At 41.5% G+C, this 20,616-nt stretch overlaps 1 protein-coding gene across 3 annotated transcripts in view; it reads left to right on the forward strand.

Annotated features, from left to right (window-relative positions):
• SNX29 (sorting nexin 29) overlaps nt 1-20,616 on the forward strand; it is a 435,642-nt gene that overhangs the window by 245,285 nt on the left and 169,741 nt on the right. For 2 of the 3 annotated variants that reach the window (XM_048866549.2, XM_048866552.2), the window contains 2 exons: nt 233-288; nt 5,280-5,361. In XM_048866549.2, coding sequence (XP_048722506.2) covers nt 233-288; nt 5,280-5,361 — 138 coding nt within the window. Of the gene's footprint in view, nt 1-232; nt 289-5,279; nt 5,362-5,783; nt 6,011-20,616 lie in introns of those variants that run through there. The other variant, XM_075132756.1, reaches the window with a different exon arrangement.

A 20,616-nucleotide genomic window follows, 5' to 3' on the forward strand; every position in this document is an offset into this window, starting at 1 on the left:
ATTTTTCTCAGAAATGCATGCTTTTATATGACTTGGAATTAGTAATGGGTTTTGGTAAAGTTAATGGAGAACTTATCAGGGTCTCATGTTTATATTACTTCAAAACAGTTTTTTTCTTTTATTGTTTTACAATACAGCTTTTCATCTGCATGTTGAACAGTCATTTCCATATAATATCCTACCTTCATTATGGAAAGCATAATAATCATGATTTTTTTTTTTATGATGTCAGGTCCCTGGGGATTTGAGTCAGACATCTGAAGACCAGAGTTTGTCAGATTTTGAAATGTGAGTTTGCAGTGAATGGATGTGAAATTTTGTATCTTTATACTATCTGTGTGGGAGTGGGGAACTGTGTGGTCAGTTCTAATACATTGCTTTCGCTCCATAATTTCCAATAAGTGAATTACCAAACAGGGGTATTCTCAGTGGTGAGCTGGAGCCGGTTTGCACCGGTTCACTGGAACCGGTTGTTAAATTTAGAAGTCCTTTTAGAACCTCCGTTCAGCCCCTGAGTTACACACCTCCCCGCTCTGCTTCTCCACCTGCCCCCGCCCGGCTTCCCGCGAATCAGCTGTTCGTGCGGGAAGCCAGGGGGAAGGGAGGGGGGGCTGAGAAGCAGGCGGCAGCTTCGCGCTCAGGCCCAGGGAGGTGGAAGCGGAGTGGAGAGGAGCTTGGCGGGGGGGCGCGAGGAGGGCTGCCCGCGCTGCAGCAGGTAACCCGGGTGGGCCCGCGCAGGGGAACTGCTCCCTGCCCCAGCTCGCCTCTGCCTCCCTGCTTCTCAGCCACCCCTGGCTTCTTGTGCCAACAACTGATTCGCAGGAAACTGGGGGCGGAGAAGCAGAGTGGGGCGGCGCATTCAGGGGAGGAGGCGGAGTGGAGGTGAGGTGAGCTGGGGCCAGGCGCAGGGCGGGGAGCTGCCAGTGGGGGCTCCGCACCCACCAAATTTTCCCTGTGGGGGCTCCAGCCCCGGAGCACCCACTGAGTTGGCGCCTAAGGTGCCACTTTTGATGTGATGAGTGGGGGGAGCGGCCGCTCCTCCTGCTATCCCCCAGCTTCACTTCCCCGCCCCGCCCAGAGGGACCTGCTGGATGCTTTCCAGAGCTGTCACAGGTAAGCAGCGCCAGGACTCCCCACCTCTCCCCCCGGCAGATCCCTCTGGCTCTTAGGGGCAGGGCAGGGCAGGCACCCACTATGGTGGCTCACGAGACCCTCCTGCCTGGATCTGGGGCAGTCAGGGGAGAGGATGGATTGGGCAGGCGTCGGGTTGAGGGGGGAACCGGTTGTTAAGATTTTGGCAGCTCATCACTGGATATGCTGTTGTTGGAAATAAAGCAGCTAACTTTCAGAATCTTTGTCCTGTTTAGTTTTTTTTTTAATCTTGGGACAGGAGGAATTCAGTTTTATGCTGCATCTGAACATCCTTTGGGAGCTTGTTTTAGTTTTCAGTTGGTTTAGTCCGCTAATGGTTCAGCAGCAGTTGTGACCAACTAAATCCCCGTGGGAATGCCAGGGGGGATAATGACACAACTAAAAAGTGGTTTCTCTCTTTTGCTTTTTTTTTTGCCATGCTCTTCTATAATTGTTCATTTCCCACTGCAGAAGATGAACATTAGTGTACCACAATTTTTTTAAATAAGAAAATTGTAGAAAAAGTACTGAAAAAATACAATTGGACTAAAAATCCCACATTTCGGCCTGAATTATTTTAATGTGTGATTTTTCTGGCCTTTAACCTTTGTTAGCCTAAAATCCATATATCTAGCTCAGTGTTTCCCAAACTTTGGATGCTGCTTGTTCAGGGAAAGCCCCTGGCAGGCCCAGCAGGTTTGTTTACCTGTTGCATCCGTAGGTTCGGCTGATCGCGACTCCCACTGGCCGTGGTTCGCTGTGCCCAGCCAGTGGGGGCTGCAGGAAGCGGCGGCCAGTACGTCCCACTTCCCACAACCCCTATTGGCCGGGCACAGCGAGCCGCAGCCAGTGGGAGCTGCGATCGGCCAAACCTGCGGATGCAGCAGGTAAACAAACTGGACGGGCTCGCCATATCACATTTCATGGCCATATCACATTGGCAGCTCATAGTCATCCTATGATCAACCAATACTTTAAGGTCCTTCTCCTCCTCCGTTACTTCTAATTGATGCGTCCCCAGCTTATAACTAAAATTCTTGTTATTAATTCCTAAATGCATAACCTTACACTTCTCACTATTAAATTTCATCCTATTACTATTACTCCAGTTTACAAGGTCATCCAGATCCTCCTGTATGATATCCCGGTCCTTCTCTAAATTGGCAACACCTCCCAGCTTTGTATCATCCGCACACTTTATTAGCACACTCCCACTTTTTGTGCCGAGGTCAGTAATAAAAAGATTAAATAAGATTTGTCCCAAAACTGATCCTTGAGGAACTCCACTGGTAACCTCCCTCCAGCCTGACAGTTTACCTTTCAGTAGGACCCGTTGTAGTCTCCCCTTTAACCAATTCCTTATCCACCTTTCAATTTTCATATTGATCCTCATCTTTTCCAATATAACTAATAATTCCCCATGTGGCACGGTATCAAATGCCTTGCTGAAATCTAGGTAAATGAGATCCACTGCGTTTCCTTTGTCTAAAAAATCTGTTACTTTCTCAAAGAAGGAGATCAGGTTGGTTTGACACAATCTACCTTTTGTAAAACCATGTTGTATTTTGTCCCATTTACCATTGACTTCAATGTCCTTAACTACTTTCTCCTTCAAAATTTTTTCCAAGACCTTGCATACTACAGATGTCAAACTAACAGGCCTGTAGTTACCTGGATCACTTTTTTTCCCCTTTCTTAAAAATAGGAACTATGTTAGCAATTCTCCAATCATACGGTACAACCCCTGAGTTTACGGATTCATTAAAAATTCTTGCTAATGGGCTTGCAATTTTGGGTGCCAATTCCTTTAATATTCTTGGATGAAGATTATCTGGGCCCCCCAATTTAGTCCCATTAAGCTGTTTGAGTTTCGCTTCTACCTCAAATATGGTAATATCTACCTCCATATCCTCATTCCCATTTGTCATGCTACCATTATCCCTAAGATCCTCTTTAGCCTTATTAAAGATTGAGGCAAAGTATTTGTTTAGATATTGGGCCATGCCTAGATTATCCTTGACCTCCACTCCATCCTCAGTGTTTAGCGGTCCCACTTCTTTTTTCTTTGTTTTCTTCTTATTTATATGGCTATAGAACCGTTTAATATTGGTTTTAATTCCCTTTGCAAGGTCCAAGTCTACTTGACTTTCAGCCTGTCTCACTTTATCCCTACATGTTCTGATCTCAATAAAGTAGCTTTCCTTGCTGATCCCTCCCATCTTCCACTCCCTGTATGCTTTCTGCTTTTTCTTAATCACCTCTCTGAGATGCTTGGTCTACAACTCCTGCCTATGAATTTTTTCCCCTTTCTTGGGATGCAGGCTTCCGATAGCTTCTGCGGCTTTGATTTAAAGTAATCCCAGGCGTCCTCTGCCTTTAGATCCATAAATTCTTCAGTCCAATCCACTTCCCTAACTAATTTCCTTAATTTTTGAAAGTCAGCCCTTTTGAAATCAAAATCCCTAGTTGCAGATTTATTTTTGTTAATCCTTCCATTCAGTTTGAACTGAATTAGCTCATGATCACTTGAATCAAGATTATCCCCTACAACCATTTCTTCTATGAGGTCCTCACTACTCACCAAAACCAAATCTAAAATGACATCCCCTCTAGTCGGTTCAGCAACTACTTGATGAAGGAATCCATCAGCTATCATATCTAGGAAAATCTTAGCCCTATTATTATTACTAGCACTCGTCCTCCTGTCTATATCTGGGAAGTTAAAGTCTCCCATGATCACACAGTTTCCATTACTATTTACTTTATTAAACACATTAAAAAGGGCTCTATCCATATCCAAATTAGATCCCGGTGGTCTCTAGCACACCCCAAGCACTATCCCAGGGGAGGCTCTAATAGTTTTCTTCCCCAATGTAATTTTTGCCCAGACGGATTCTACCTCATCATTGATATACAATGCTACTCCACCACCTTTACCTTTATTTCGGTCTTTCCTAAACAGCACATACCCTTCAATTCCTGTAGTCCTTTCATGACTACTATTCCACCATGTTTCTGTTATCCCTATAATATCTGGATTCACTTCCTGCATCAGTAGCTCTAGTTCCTCCGTTTTGTTATGTAGGCTCCTCGCATTGATGTACAAACATCTTAATTTTTGCTGTTTGGCCTCGCTCACATTCTGTACCCTATTAGGCACGGTCATTCTACAGCCAGTATAACCTATTAGACTGGTATCCACACTGCCCTTCCTCCTTATATACATTCTCCTACCCACGACTGTATCCTTCCTTCCTTTTTTTTTCTTCCCTCTTAATGCTAAAATCCGGCGTGGAGATTACTTGGACATCTCCCAGCCATCTCCCCCAGATTCCTAGTTTAAAGCTCGCTTAATCAGTTGTGCCAGCCTCCATCCTAGAAGTCTATTTCCTTACTCAGATGAAGTCCATCCCGAGATAACTGTCCTCTGTCCATGAATGCCTAACCGTCTTGGCTAATAGCCATTAATGGGCCTATCCTCCATGCACTCACCTAGTTCTTTTTTTAACCTAGTTATAGTTTTAAACTTCACAACCTCCCCTGGCAATGAATTCCATAGGTTGGCTGTGCATTGTGTGAAGAAGTACTTCCTTTTGTTTGTTGTAAACCTATTGCCTATTATTTTCATCGGGTGTTATGTGAAGGGGTAAATAACACTTCCTTATTCGCTTTCTTCACATCATTCATGATTTTACAGGCTTCCGTTATGTCTCCTTTCAACTGTCCTTCCGTAGTTGAACGATCCCAGTCTTTTTAATCTTTCATCATATGGAAGCTGTTCCATACCCCAATCATTTTTGCCCTTCTATGTTCCTTTTCTAATTCTAATATATCTTCTTTCAGATGGGATGACCAGAACAGTACACAGTATTCAACATGTGGGCATACCATGGATTTATGTAGTGACATTATGATATTTACTGTCTTATTATCTATCCCTTTCCTAATGGTTCCTAACTTACTGTTACTTTTAGGTTTAATAAGTTCAAAATATTCAGGCAAAATTGTGATGTTTCAAGTGTTCTGAAAGTTTTGGTTCTGTTGCTCACTGTGGACATTTTGCAAGCATTGGAGGTAGACACTTTGTAGGTTTATTTTTATATGTAAAGATGATTCCCTATTTTAAACTTGTCTCTTCTTTTGCTCAGATCAAATCGTGCCCTTATAAATGTTTGGATTCCCTCAGTCTTTCTACGAGGAAAAGCTGCTAATGCATTCCATGTTTATCAGGTGAGTAATATGGCTCTAAGAAATCATATTTGCGAGGGGATTCCAGAAGTGAAACAACTGAATGACAAACTTCTAAAATATTCTTGGTATCTGAAGGTGAATCGCAAACTAAGGGACCAATCTTTGAACACTTATGCACAGGGATAATACCTTTACTTGCATGAGAAGCTCATTGGAACAATTTAGGTGAACAGAGTTACTCTTGTGTGTGTTTTCAGAGTAGGACCCTAGTAACTCAGTAAAATGGTGGTACAGTGATTGTAGGCAAACAAGACAACCATTCAGTGTTCAAGAGCAACTCTTTCTCACACATGTATGCAAATATGCAAATTTTAACTATTGGAAGGATTAGTAGTCAGAAAACCTGGGCTATTTCCTACCTTTGTAAATTTACCAGAGGTTCTTTACTTTTACCTTTACAGACACCAGTGGGGAACAGAAATGACTTCTGTGTAGTGGCTTTTTGCAAAAACAACATTTCTGGCACTGTAGAAGCCTTTATACTTCTGTCTACTTCTGTCTAGCTTAGGCACGAAAATCTGTTAGCAATGGAGTCAAGGTACTATCCTCAGGCAAAAAAGTATTAGCATCTAAGCCATATTTGCATATGTTCAAGTATTTGTTTAACTTCTGTAGTTAGGTTCTACCCACTCTGGCCTTTTTTCTGTTTATTTTAAAACTTGTTTATTGAAATTTTCAATTAAAAGGGTCCAAGCTTTCTCTGAAGGGTAAAGAGAAAGCATAAGTTCATTTGAATTAAAACAAAAAGACTCCGTACCACATGGAAATTTCTGAATTAAAATGAGATCTGTTTGCCATCTATGTAAATTTGCTTCAAATGGTGTTCACAATTGCTGTGTCTTGTGGATGCTTCCACAGTACTGAGGCCAGCATTGACTTCTGGAGCGTTGCACTGTGGGTAGCTATCCCACAGTTCCCGCAGTCTCCGCCGCCCATCGGAATTCTGGGTTGAGATCCCAATGCCTAATGGGGCAAAAACATTGTCATGGGTGGTTCTGGGTACATGTCGTCAGGCCCTCCCTCCCTCCGTGAAAGCAACGGCAGACAATCGTTTCGTGCCTTTTTTCCTGAGTTACCTGTGCAGACGCCATACCATTGCAGGCATGCAGCCTGCTCAGCTCACTGTCACCATACGTCTCCTGGGTGCTGGCAGACACGGATTCTGCATTGCTACACAGCAGCAGCTCATTGCCTTGTGGCAGCAGACGGTGTAATAGGCCTGACAACCATCGTCGTCATGTCTGAGGTGCTCTTGGCCACCTCGGTAAGGTTGGTCAAGAGCGCCTGGGCAGACATGGGCGCAGGGACTAAAATAGGAGTGACCAGGTCATTCTCTTTAGTCCTGCTGGCAGTCCTATTGCACCGTCTTCTGGCGAGCAGTCAGGAGATGAGGATGGCTAGTCGTCCTATTGCACCATCTTCTGCCGAGCAGCCAGGAGATGAGGATGGCGAGCAGTCCTACTGCATCATCTGCTGCCAGCCAAAGATGTAAAAGATAGATGGAGTTGATCAAATCAAGAAATAGACCAGATTTGTTTTGTATTCATTTGCTCCCCCCCTCCCTCCCCCCCTCCCTCCGTGAAATCAACGGCCGACAATTATTTCGGTGAGGTCTGTCTGGGGCACCTTGAAAAGTTTAATGGAGATTCAGTCCTGCCTGGAATACCAAGGGGAGGGATAGCTCAGTGGGTTGAGCATTGGCCTGCTAAACCCAGGGTTTTGAGTTCAATCCTTGAGGGGGCCATTCTGTGTTACAGTTGTTTTTGTTTCTCCTTGATGTAAAGCCACCCCCTTTGTTGATTCTAATTCCCTGTAAGCCATGTCGTCAGTCGCCCCTCCCTCCATCAGAGCAACGGCAGACAATTGTTCCGTGCCTTTTTTCCGTGCAGACGCCATACCATGGCAAGCATGGAGCCCGCTCAGATCACTTTGGCAATTATGAGCACATTAACCACCACGCGCATTATCTAGCAGTATATGCAGCAGCAGAACCTGGCAAAGCGAAACCGGGCGAGTAGGCGACGTTAGCGTGGTGACGAGAGTGATGAGGACATGGACACAAACTTCTCTCAAAGCACGGGCCCTGGCAATGTGGGCATCATAGTGCTAATGGGGCAGGTTCATGCCGTGGAATGTCGATTCTGGGCCCGGAAAACAAGCACAGATTGGTGGGACCGCATAGTGTTGTAGGTCTGGGACAATTCCCAGTGGCTGCAAAACTTTCGCATGCGTCAGGCCACTTTCATGGAACTTTGTGACTTGCTTTCCCCTGCCCTGAAGTGCCAGAATACCAAGATGAGAGCAGCCCTCACAGTTGAGAAGCAAGTGGCAATAGCCCTGTGGAAGCTTGCAATGCCAGACAGGTACCAGTCAGTCGGGAATCAATTTGGAGTCGACAAATCTACTTTGGGGGCTGCTGTGATGCAATTAGCCAAAGCAATCAAAGATCTGCTGATATCAAGGGTAGTGACCCTGGGAAATGTGCAGGTCATAGTGGATGGCTTTGTGGCAATGGGATTCCCTAACTGTGGTGGGGCCATAGACGGAACCCATATCCCTATCTTGGCACCGGAGCACCAAGCTGGCAAGTACATAAACCACAAGGGGTACTTCTCAATGGTGCTACAAGCACTGGTGGATCACAAGGGACGTTTCACCAACATCAACGTGGGATGGCCGGGAAGGGTACATGACGCTCGCATCTTCAGGAACTTTGGTCTGTTTCAAAAGCTGCAGGAAGGGACTTTCTTCCCAGACAAGAAAATAACTGTTGGGGATGTTGAAATACCTATATGTATCCTTGGGGACCCAGCCTACCCCTTAATGCCATGGCTCATGAAGCCATACACAGGCAGCCTGGACAGTAGTCAGGAGCTGTTCAACTACAGGCTGAGCAAGTGCAGAATGGTGGTAGAATGTGCATTTGGACATTTAAAAGCATGGTGGCGCAGTTTACTGACTCAGTTAGACCTCAGCGAAACCAATATTCCCACTGTTATTACAGCTTGCTGTGCGCTCCACAATATCTGTGAGAGTAAGGGGGAGATGTTTATGGCAGGGTGGGAGGTTGAGGCAAATCGCCTGGCCTGCTGGTTAAGCGCAGCCAGACACCAGGGCGGTTAGAAGAGCACAGGAGGGTGCGGTGTGCATCAGAGAAGCTTTGAAAACCAGTTTCATGACTGGCCAGGCTATGGTGTGAAAGTTCTGTTTGTTTCTCCTTGATGAAACCTCCCCGCCCCCTTGGTTCACTCTACTTCCCTGGGTGAGAAGGCTATGGAACTTGGGGAGGAGGGTGATTGGTTTCACGGGGGCTGTAGCGGCGGTCTGTGCTTCCGCCTTTCCTGCAGCTCAGCCATACCCTGGAGCATATTAGTTTGATCCTCCAGCAGCCTCAGCATTGAATCCTGCCTCCTCTCATCATGCTGCCGCCACCTATCAGCTTCAGCCCTCTCTTCAGCTCGCCACCTCTCCTCCCAGTCATTTTGTGCTTTTCTGCACTCTGATATTGTCTGCCTCCATGCATTCGTCTGTGCTCTGTCAGTGTGGGAGGACAGCATGAGCTCAGAGAACATTTCATAGCGAGTACGTTTTTTTCGCCTTCTCATCTTCACTAGCCTCTGGGAAGGAGAAGATCCTGTGATTCTTGAAACACATGCAGCTGGTGGAGGAAAAAAAAGGGGCAGTGGTATTTAAAAAGACACCTTTTATAGAACAATGGGTACACTCTTTCACGGTAAACCTTGCTGTTAACATTACATACATAGCACATGTGCTTTTGTTACAAGGTCGCATTTTGCCTCCCCCCACCGTGTGGCTAATCCCTCACTCCTGCCCCCTCCCCATGGCTAACAGCGGGGAACATTTCTGTTCAGCCAAAGGCAAACAGTCCAGCAGGAACAGGCACCTCTGAATGTCCCCTTAAGAAAAGCACCCTATTTCAACCAGGTGACCATGAATGTTATCACTCTCCTGAGGATAACACAGAGAGATAAAGAACGGATGTTGTTTGAACGCCAGCAAACATACGCTGCAATGCTTTGTTCTGCAATGATTCCCAACTAAGTGCTACTGGCCTGGCGTGGTAAAGTGTCCTACCATGGTGGATGGAATAAGGCGGCCCTCCCCAGAAACCTTTGGCAAAAGGCTTTGGGAGTACACTCAGGAGAGCTTTATGGAGATGTCCTTGGAGGATTTCTGCTCCATCCCCAGACACGTTAACAGACTTTTCCAGTAGCTGTACTGGCTGCGAATGCCAGGGCAAATTAATCACTAAACACGCTTGCTTTTAAACCATGAATACTATTTAAAAAGGTACACTCACCAGAGGTCCCTTCTCCGCCTGGCGGGTCCGGGAGGCAGCCTTGGGTGGTTTCGGGGGGTACTGGCTCCAGGTCCAGGGTGAGCAACAGTTCCTGGCTGTTGGGAAAACCGGTTTCTCCGCTTGCTTGCTTTGAGCTATCTACATCCTCCTCATCATCATCTTCCTCATCCCCAAAACCTGCTTCCTTTTTGCCTCCCTCTCCATTGACAGAGTCAAAGCACATGGTTGGGATAGTGGTGGCTGAACCCCCTAAAATGGCATGCAGCTCATCATAGAAGCGGCATGTTTGGGGCTCTGACCCGGAGCGACCATTTGCCTCTCTGGTCTTCTGGTAGGCTTGCCTCAGCTCCTTAAATTTCACATGGCAATGCTTCAGGTCCCTGTTATGGCCTCTCTCCTTCATGCCCTGGGAGATTTTGACAAATGTTTTGGCATTTCGAAAACTGGAACGGAGTTCTGATAGCACGGATTCCTCTCCCCATACAGCAGTCAGATCCTGTAGCTCCCGTTCGGTCCATGCTGGAGCTCTTTTGCAATTCTGGGACTCTGTCATGGTCACCTCTGCTGATGAGCTCTGCACTCACCTGCAGCTTGCCATGCTGGCCAAACAGGCAATGAGATTCAAAAGTTCGCGGGCCTTTTTCTGTCTACCTGGCCAGTGCATCTGAGTTGAGAGTGCTGTCCAGAGTGGTCACAACGGAGCACTCTGGGATAGCTCCCGGAGGCCAATACCATCGAATTGCATCCACGCTACCCCAAATTCGACCTGTCAAGGTTGATTTCAGCGGTAATCTCCTGGTCGGGAGTGGAGTAAAGAGATCAATTTTAAGAGCCCTTAAGTCAAAAAAAAAAAAAAAAAGGGCTTCGTCATGTGGATGGGTGCAGGGTTAAATCGATTTAACGCTGCTAAATTCGACCTCAACTTCTAGTGTAGACCAGGGCTAAGTGCCTGAGTCATTTCTGAAGATGAGACTTAGGTTCCTAAGTCATTTAAGCACTTATGAAAATTTTATCCTAGGCTCTTGGTCTGTGATCTTTCCAGTATTGTATTCAAACTTTTATTTCCTGTGAACAGTTGAACTCAGTTATCCTATAATATCTGCATTTTTTTTATGCCTATTTCTGTCCAATATCTGTAAAACCCACAATGTTACACTTCAGCTTTTTACTGTTTGGTTTCAAGGAAAGTGCACGCTGACTTGTTACAGATATTTTATGAAATGGGTCTTTAGTAATTGAACCTTCAGGAAGTTTTTTAGGGGAGGCACATACAGAATTTAGTGGGAAGAACTGTACAACAGCAGATGTTGCTCACAGTATTTACTGTGAGCAGGAGAGACTTTTTTTGGGCAGAGAAGACCTAGTGAAAGATATTATATTTTGTGTTCCTCTAGGAGGAGCAGTTAAACAGCTGAGAATGTGAGTATGTACAGATTCTCTTCATAGAGTGATTTAAGCTGGACAGTCAGCAATCAAAGAGCAGATTTGTTTACATGTACAGTTTTAGTGCCTGATAAGTACTATCTTGTAGTAGAGAACAAGAGCTTTAAGCTCTTCCATAGAATCTCTTGGGAAAAAAAAATCTAGACACTTCATCTATGAAAAGGCAGAATGTGATCTACCTTAACAGAGTTGTTTTATTCTTTACATGTTTTTCTTTTCTGAAGCCACTTAGCAATTTTCTGTCTCTGGAAGCTAAAGACTAAATGAGGCAGATTCAGAAAATATGTGATTATCTGTGAGATGCATTCTGCAGTACTCTTGACCATATAAAGGCCCTTGAATGTCCTCCCCAGTGGTCTGATTTTTTTGAGCTGAGCATCATTGAGCATGAGTACTAACATTGCAGTTCAGATTGATGATAAGCACTTAATGCCAAATTGTTTTTGAAGAGTTAAGCACATTTCCCACTCTTTTAGCTTTGGCATTATGATTACTGATGTTGAGAAATGTCATATAACAATTATCATTTCTGTATAACATGATTTTTGCCTCTCTCTAACAGTATTTATGATCCTTCATAAAGACATTACTTCGAACTTTATTCTCTTCTCTGTCCCACTGTGTATAATTAATTTCAGCATTTTAACTAGCTACAGTTTTTCTTATTTTATGGTTATTCAGTAAAGCCCCAGAAATCTTTGGATCTTCCCTCTTTATATCTGAAGACTGCTTCTGACAGCATCAGGTTTGTTGCCTTTCATGAATAGGTATCCATACAGCAGAAAAGATCTTTTCCATTGCCAGAAATCTTGCCATTCAGTAGTCAAGATATGGAGAAGAGAAAACACAGACTCAAGTAAATCATTTTTAGAAGATTACTGCAGCTGAATTATATACATATGTTCTGTAGTGTGATTCAGTAGAAATATTCTAATTAATAACTACTGTAACTTTTAAGACTTTCTTTACTCTTGTCTTTTTGAACGGCAGGTGTCCATAGCCTGTGTTTTGCATTTTACTAGCCTCTTTCTCTTCATCTGGCTTAATAAGAAAGAAAGTTACTGTGACATAGCAGGGTGCAATCCAGACCAGTGGGGGTCTCTGTCTCCCCTGCCCAGTAAACAGGGGGGGCCTAGTAATGCCTTACTCTTATATCACTCAACCTGGACTGCTCACGAACAACTTTGCAGCATGCAGGTTACTCCCCGGGGGGGGGGGGGGGGGGGAGGGTGGTAACTGCAGCCTGTAAGTCACACCCTGGTTCTCACCAGCCTTGATTATACTGCAGGGTGATCCCAACATACTCCCAATCCCAGACTTCCCCCCAGAAATGTATGTCTTGAGCTGTCCAGCCCTTTCGTGGACAGTTCAAATATATTAAGTCCATTATTCCTTCAAGGGAATAATATACAAGAACTCGGCACCTTAAATGGAGTTACCCAGACACTTCAATTTAAACACACTGGATTGGATAAAACAATCAAACACGTTTATTTAGGACAACGAGAGAGATTTTAAATGAGAATAAACATAGGCAATACAGTCAGAAATAGTTAAAAGAAAAATAAAGATAAACCGCTTTCTAATGCTAAACTTGACAGGCTAAACTTAATTCAAGGTAAAGCTCTTACCCACATGCTTCCAACATATGAAAGTTGAGGTATTTATTTAAAATGAGGCAGTTGGAACTTGTGAACAAAAAGCAAATTAACCTAAACTGTAGGTTCTTTGCTATTTTTACTTTATTTCTTTGTTTTCTGTTATAAAAACCCAGCAAAATCAGTTATTTTTCTGGTTGCATGCTGCTTGGGGAAGGGAGGAAATTGTAGCTGTAAGCAGCCCCTGCCTTTGGATGGATGAGATGCTGTGAAATATAAAGGAACAAGAGGAAACATATTTTTGTGTACTATCCAAAGCTCCCAAGTGCAATAGCAATGCCATTACAACATAGTAGGAAAATTATATTTACAAAAAATGCTTCCAGTTCTGATGTTCAGAGTTGCCAGAACTGAATAGACAGAGCAGCTGTGATAAGAAATAAAAGAAAAAAATAGCACAAGGGTATTTTTTTAGAGGAATGTGGGGGAAAATTGAATATTTGAGAAAAACAATTTAAAAAATAGTTTTTTTACTAAATGTGTATGCTGCTTTTTTTAATTGCTTACGTTATGCTCTTCATTACTACTTTTGGAGTCTGAATCATTGCAATCTCCCTGGTTAGATGGAAAGAAATATTTCCTAGAATATGTTTTAAATAATTAACTGATATAGTTTTTTCTTCAGCACCAGGGAGCTATTCATTGGGTGCACAGTGCTACATTTAGTAAAGTTCTACCGTGGCTTGGACAGTTTTGACTTCATAGTGATCCTGTTCACCTCTGGTCCCTTCTGAGACATCATGCCCTGCTGCAGCTTTTCACTTGTAAAGTAGCTAATGCTAGCTGTGGAATTACTTAGCTGTTTGGCTCATTCATTTGACTTTTGAATTACAACCAACAAGCCAGTACTGAATTGTGTTGGTTTTTTTTTCTCGCTCTCTTTCCTCCACTCCCGGATTCATGCAATAGTAAAGATTCTGCATGTCAGATGCTGCTCTTTTTCACCTGTGTAACCTGTGATGCTGTATGAGCAAATATGACTATTTTAGGGCTGCCAATCGTAGTTAGCTCAAGCGATTAACTCAAAACAAATTAACTTGATTAAAAAATTAATCACAATTGCTGTTTTAATCACACTATTAAACAATAATAGAATACCAATTCTATTATTGTTTAATACTGTGATTAAATCTTTGATTAATTGTGATTAATTTTTTAATCTCGCTGTTAATCACAATTAATTTTTAATTGATTGACAGGCCTAATATTTTTACATCTGATGTTTACCACACTACTGTGAAAATTTAAAATAAATAAAAATCGAAAAAACCTTAAAAATGAACATCAGTATTATCTGTCAACATTATAAAAATATAAAATTCGACATCTGCCTGTCTATTTATAATTGCCTTGTAAATACGCATAAATATATACAGCTAGTGGTTGTGCCTATAATGTAAGTGATATTGTTAATTTGTAGCAATAATATATTACTTATACAGGCCCAGATCTTGGCTGCAATCAGATCTGCAGGGGTGCATTCTTATGCCTATGCAAAGATCCACCAAAGTCACTGGGGCTCTGTGCAGCTACATGGCTATGCATGCAGATCCAAATGTCGGGAAGGGGCAGAGTATGAGAGTATCACTGTATAATATTCATATGTTTTACGCAGATTACTGTGTAATTGCACTTGAGCCATTAAAAAGTGATTATAATCTAATCTCTCTGATTTATGATAGTTACAATTTGTACTCTAATTCTATGTGTTACTTTCAATGTGTATATAGTGAATAACTGTAGTAATCCCCATGTGTCTCAATGGTCAGATGTTAATCTGTAATTAAATAATATTTATGATGAGAAACTAAAGTCGCATGAATTGCACAAAACAATTTTTAGTAATTAGTTTAAATGTACATTTCAACACAACAGGAAGGTTTAAATATACACAAGACAGTAATACTCCTGTTTTTTCTTTAAGTGTATACAGAGATTACCTATGTTATGATCAAAATGTGGCAGCGTTTATTGAAATAGTAAGAAAAACTGAGCACTTAACTACACAAATTTAATATTGAACTCACTGAAATAGACCATTTTAACTCACATGTTAAGTCTGTTTCTTATAAAAGAGTTTGACATGTGATTGCAGATTTATTCCTTTGGTTCTTTGTTGGGATTAAATATACTATTAGCCTTGAGGTTCACATCAAACATAGTCAGCTTTCACATTGCAATAATCTTTTTTTTACAATGCTTTTATAACCTGTCTCTGATCATTTTAATAAGTAGAAAGAATGTGATTTGTATTAAGATTTATGATAAAAATTCATGATACTTTAGAGAACTACTTTATTGGCGATATTGCTGTATACAATTTTTATCTCAATGTAGAGCATCTTCAGGTCAGGGTCAAATACTTTGTGGCAATGTCCTATACTTTGTGTGCCTTGTTATATGAATTGTATTTTATAAATGCCAGTTCTTCCAGTGCCATTTACTTTACTGTAGAAATACATTTTCTGAATCATCTTTAAAAAAATTCCTTCTAATTCTGTTCAAAAACTATTTTAAAGTGATTATAGTTTATGCTATATTAGCCATTTCATTAAACACATTATTTTATTTTATATACCCAGTTCCTAATTTTACCATATTCTCTTCTTATTATCCCAATTTTTGAGATGTCATTGGCTGTGATATTGTCATTCAAACATCTATACGAGAGACATGACATTTCACAAAATGGAAAGAAAAGAAATATGTATGGAAGTGGCTAGTGATAGAGAGATTGGTGTTAAAGAGAGAGTGAGAGAAGGAGGTGTCACTTCATGATCCCAAAAAACATATTTGTAAATCAGATTAAGGGGCAAAGGATTACACTGTGCTCCCTTTTCCTTATTTCTTTCAATCCCAGTTAGTATGAAATAAAATTGTCTTAGGGAGAAGCTATGGCCCTGATGACATTAATCAAATTCTTTTTCATATGGCTTGCCAAGAGAAAGAGAGTAGGTTTTATTAGTCAACTGGAATACAACACTGGGAAGTCCTTAGATTAGCATACAGCAGTGGTTTTCAACCATGTGGCCATTGAACCCTTGGGGGGTTGCAGACTATGTCTAAGATTTCCAAAGGAGTCTGCACCTCCATTTGAAAATGTTTAGGGGTCTGCAAATGAAAAAAGGTTGAAAACCACTGGGATTCAGAAGTAAAGGTTAAGACATAATCCAAAAGAGTTATTGAATGTTTTAGAAGGACTCTTTAGAATCAGGAATGAAAAGTATATTTTAGCTATATATCTATATGACAGCCATCTCCAGCATTAACATCTTGTAATAGACATTGCACTGTTAGGGAAATAATAGATTTGGAGTTTGCTATTGGTGTGCCTTGTTAATGAGCTTTTACAACTAAAACTTATCCTTGATGTTGACCTTCTCCCCGCCCCAAGTAGATAATTACACCATATACAATGTGTTCATATCTGTGTGTGTATGTGTGTATATTACATATTTTGAGGTTGGTATGGTAGTTACTTATTTTGAATGGAAAAGTAACTACTGTAGCAAAATTTTATGTAACTTAACTAGCCACTTTTTTATAGCTTTAAATATCAAATAAGGTATTTATCGCATATAATTCATTACTTCCTTTTGGAGTTTATACTTGGATTTCTAGAGAAGGGGGTCACAGTCCACCTTTTTTTCTTGTTTCAAATGTTAAAACACCATTGGAAAGATAGACAGGGTGGGTGGGGTAATAGCTTATATTGGACCAACTTCCTTTGGAGAAAGACAAGCTTTCGAGCTGCACAGAGCTCTTCAGTTGTATAAAAGGTACTCAGTGTCACAGCTAAATACAAGATGGAACAGATTGTTTCGCATAAGGAGTTAACATGTTGTAAGAGACCATTCAACATGAAGTGGGCAGTTAACACATCTGCAGTCAAAGGAGAGTTAGAGGGTTATAGATTGCTGTAATCAGCCATAAATTCAGTGTGTTTATTAAGTCTGAGTTTTAGTGTCTAATACATTTATGAATTTAAGCTCCAAGGCAGCTTTCTTTTTTGAACTGCAGTTTATATAGAAAACACATAGCACCTTTTTCCAAAGAATGTTTTAGTGATGTGGAAGTACATCATCCCCAAGTGTATACTTATACTTCTTAGTATCTGTACTAAGTCTCTGAAAATTATTAAAGTAATACATATTGAAGTATCAGTATTTTACAGCATAATTACCTTGCAGTATCAGAATAATAATATTCACAACTAGATTTTAAGTAACAATTATCTTACTACCAAAGAGCCAAAAGAAATTAAAGTTTTGATAAAGTATTATACCAAAATACTCAAGAAGTTATAATTTATGTACACACATTTAATTGCTATTAAAAGTCAATTACAATTCAGATGTTAATTTTCCTTAGATTAAATCCAGGAAAAAAGAATATTGTATATTATGTGTTCTCTATGACAAACATATTGTGCAAATGATAAAGATTTTTATTTATTACAAGCAGTGCAGTATTAAGATTTGAAAAGGAAAGGGCAGATCAGAAGAAGAAACTTGCTCCACCCAGGTGATGTCCCATGCATTTTCAGATGTGCTTTTTCTGTTTCTCAACCTTTACTCTCTGAGATGTCCTCAGGGCTTTTCACATTAAAGACTGAATCAATCCAGGTGTAGTTCTTGCTAGCAAAAATAACTTAGCTTTACTACAGCTGAAATGTGTGCCCTAAGGTATTTTGTGTGCATTCCTTGGTAAGTAAATTACCTTCCATTCCTTTTATTTATTTATTTTTCTTGAGTTTTTGCCAGTTATGCCAGTAACAAAATAATTAGAGAAGGCCTGACTGCTCCTAGAAAACTATCTGGATATAGCAAGATTCTAGACAGAGTTTTCTTACTTTTTTGTTAATTATTTTCTGGCTCTTTAGTGTATATTATTTTCAAGTTATAAATGATGAAAATAATTATTTCTATGACCCATGCCATTGCTGAAAAGTAAAACTTTTTGGTGTAAAATAGCCATGCACAGATCCTTGGTGGTTTTGTGAATTTTGATAGTTTTAGCTTTCAATCTTTTTTTAAATGCTTTTGTGTTTGCTTAGGAGTTGGAGCATTATTCACTTCAGAAAGATGAGCCCATTAAATAGTAGGAGGCTTGCTTCATCTCTGCAGTAAGATATTTCTAAAGTTGATTTAGGTGCAATGCATTTGCGGTAACAAATTAAATGAGATGGAAAACTTCTATTAAGTATTGAATGCTATACCTTTTGTCGATAAGAGCATTTACATTTCTCCTTTAAACATCACTGTCTTATATTTCTATGCAGAAAGTATAGTGAGAAGCCTGGTAAATACGAGCATTACGCTAACATAGAATAGGCTATGTCTACACTACCACTTTTGTTGGTAAAACTTTTGTCGGCCAGGGCTGTGAAAAAAACACACCCCTGACTGACATAAGTTTCACCGACAAAAGCGCCAATGTGGATACTGCTATGCCAGGAGGAGATGCTCTCCCGCTGACAAAGCTATTAATGCTTTCCCACTGACAAAGCTATAGCCGCTAGTTGGGGGTGGTTTAAGTATGTCTACGGGAGAGCTCTCTCCTGTCGGCATAGAATGGCTACATGGGAGACCTTACAGTGGCGCAGCTGCAGTGGTACAGCTGTGCCTCTGTAAGGTCTGTAGTGTAGACATAGCCTAAGGGTATATCTACACTGCGAAGTTGTTGACAAAACTTTTGTCTTTCACGGGTACTTAAAAAAGCCCCCTGGGAAACACAAAAGTTTTGCCGACGCAAGTGGCAGTGTGAACGTGGCTTTGTCGGCAGGAGCGCTCTCCTTCCAACAAAGCTAATGCCACTCTTATCTTTTATTGGACAGGTTCCTGTTGGTGAGAGAGACAAGCTTTTGAGCTCTCACAGAGCTCTTCGTCGGGTCTGAGAAATGAACTCACGGTGTCACAGCTAAATATAGGGTGGAACAGATAGTTTAGCATAAGTAGTTAACACATATTTCAAAGGTGAAGTGGCCCATTAACACCTCCGCATTCATAGGGGGAAAAGGGAAAAAAAGCTTGGATGGGGGAGGTTAGTCAGTTATAGATTGTTGTGATAAGCTATATATCCATATTCTCTGTGTGTATATAAAGTCTGCTGCAGTTTCCATGGTACACATCTGATGAAGTGAGCTGTGGCTCACGAAAGCTCATGCTCAAATAAATTGGTTAGTCTCTAAGGTGCCACAAGTACTCCTTTTCTTTTTGCGAATACAGACTAACACGGCTGTTCCTCTGAAACCTATATATCCAGTGTGTCTCTTCAGTTCATAATTTTGAATGTCTAGCAGAGTTATGAATTCAAGCTCCCAGACTTGTCTTTTGAACATATTGTGCAGGTTTCCTTTGAGGATGAAGGTTGATAGGTAAGATATAGAGTGATCGCTTGTGAAAAGGCAATATGGTGTTTCTGTATTTTATCTGTGAGAGTTCATTTGAGGGCATAGTGATTATCTGGTTTCACCCACATAGTTGTTATCAGGGATCTTTGTGGCAGTGGAGATATGTCTGCAGGTTTTGCATCTGTTGTGGCAGAGTCTAGAGCTGCTTTGAGTTGGTGTATCCTGGTCTGTGGGGAGCTTACTTCTGACAATGAGCCTGGAAAGGTTGGGGGGTTGTTTGATGGCCAGAAGAGGCAGGTTCAGGAAAGATTTCTTTCAGGCTGTGGTCCTCATGAAGTATGGGTTGTAATTGTTTGATGATACACCATATGTGTTCTACTGTGGGGTGATAGGGGACAACTAGGGGTGTGTAATCAGTGGAGATTTTATTTCTGTATTAAAGCAGGTTCAGTTTTGGGTATTTGGGTGGTCCGTTCCATCATGCAATTTATTCTAGATCTAGATCTACTTTAAGTACATGCCAATCTGTATATGTCTCGAAACATAAATACAAATGTAATCCATTTATCACTTAAGCTGAGTGATGGGGAGTTCTTTGCTGCTCACCACAATCTGTGAAGTTGGGAAATTATTATAATCATATTTGTTATGGACATGGCGTTTTGGTGAGAGACTCCCAAAAGTAATTAATCAGGCATATGTGCAATACTGCTTTGGAGGAAGTAGTGCTATGCCTGCTAGATCTGTAGCTTCTGAAAATGTGAAGAAACTTAATCATTATGACAATACTTGATTTGGGAAATTCTGAAATTTTAGCACATTGAATTTAAGTAAAGCATATACGGGGTAAACTCATCTATTGGTCACCTTCTATAACACTGATAGAAAGATGTGCATTATGGGGTGCAATGTCACAGAATGTTCCTTTAAACCCACTCTGCATACCAGTAATGGAATTTAACTGAAAACAGGTTCTTAATAAGTTTCCTAGTTTTCCTTTAAATTAAATTGGCTAAAAGCTGGCCATTTTAGGGCTGGTCTACACCGCACAGGTCAACATAAGGCAGCTTATGTTAACCTAATTATGTCAGTTTCTACTCTACAGCCTTCCTCCCACCTATGTAAGTGCCATACTACGCTGATATAGTAACTCCACATCCATGAGAGGCATAAGGCTTATGTTAGTGTAGTTAGATCGGCTTTCTGGTCAATTTCATAGCAGGAGTCGTGAAATTGACAAGAAAGCCCCCACTCCCCTATGGAGTTGGGTGGCTGGACCCTGCTCCCTGTTGGCAGCTGGGTTGAGAAGCCCGGGGGGCTTCAGACCCTGCTCCCAGCTGGGATCCAAAGCCCAGGCTCCTGGTGAGGACGTGCACCACCGACCCAAGGAGGGTATTGTGGACATGCACCAGTGCAGTAATTACTGTGGTGACTGTAATATAGGTCAACTTAGGTTTGTA

Source organism: Caretta caretta, chromosome 10, assembly GCF_965140235.1.
Source record: "Caretta caretta isolate rCarCar2 chromosome 10, rCarCar1.hap1, whole genome shotgun sequence".
In the NCBI taxonomy this organism is placed as follows: Eukaryota; Metazoa; Chordata; order Testudines; family Cheloniidae; genus Caretta; species Caretta caretta.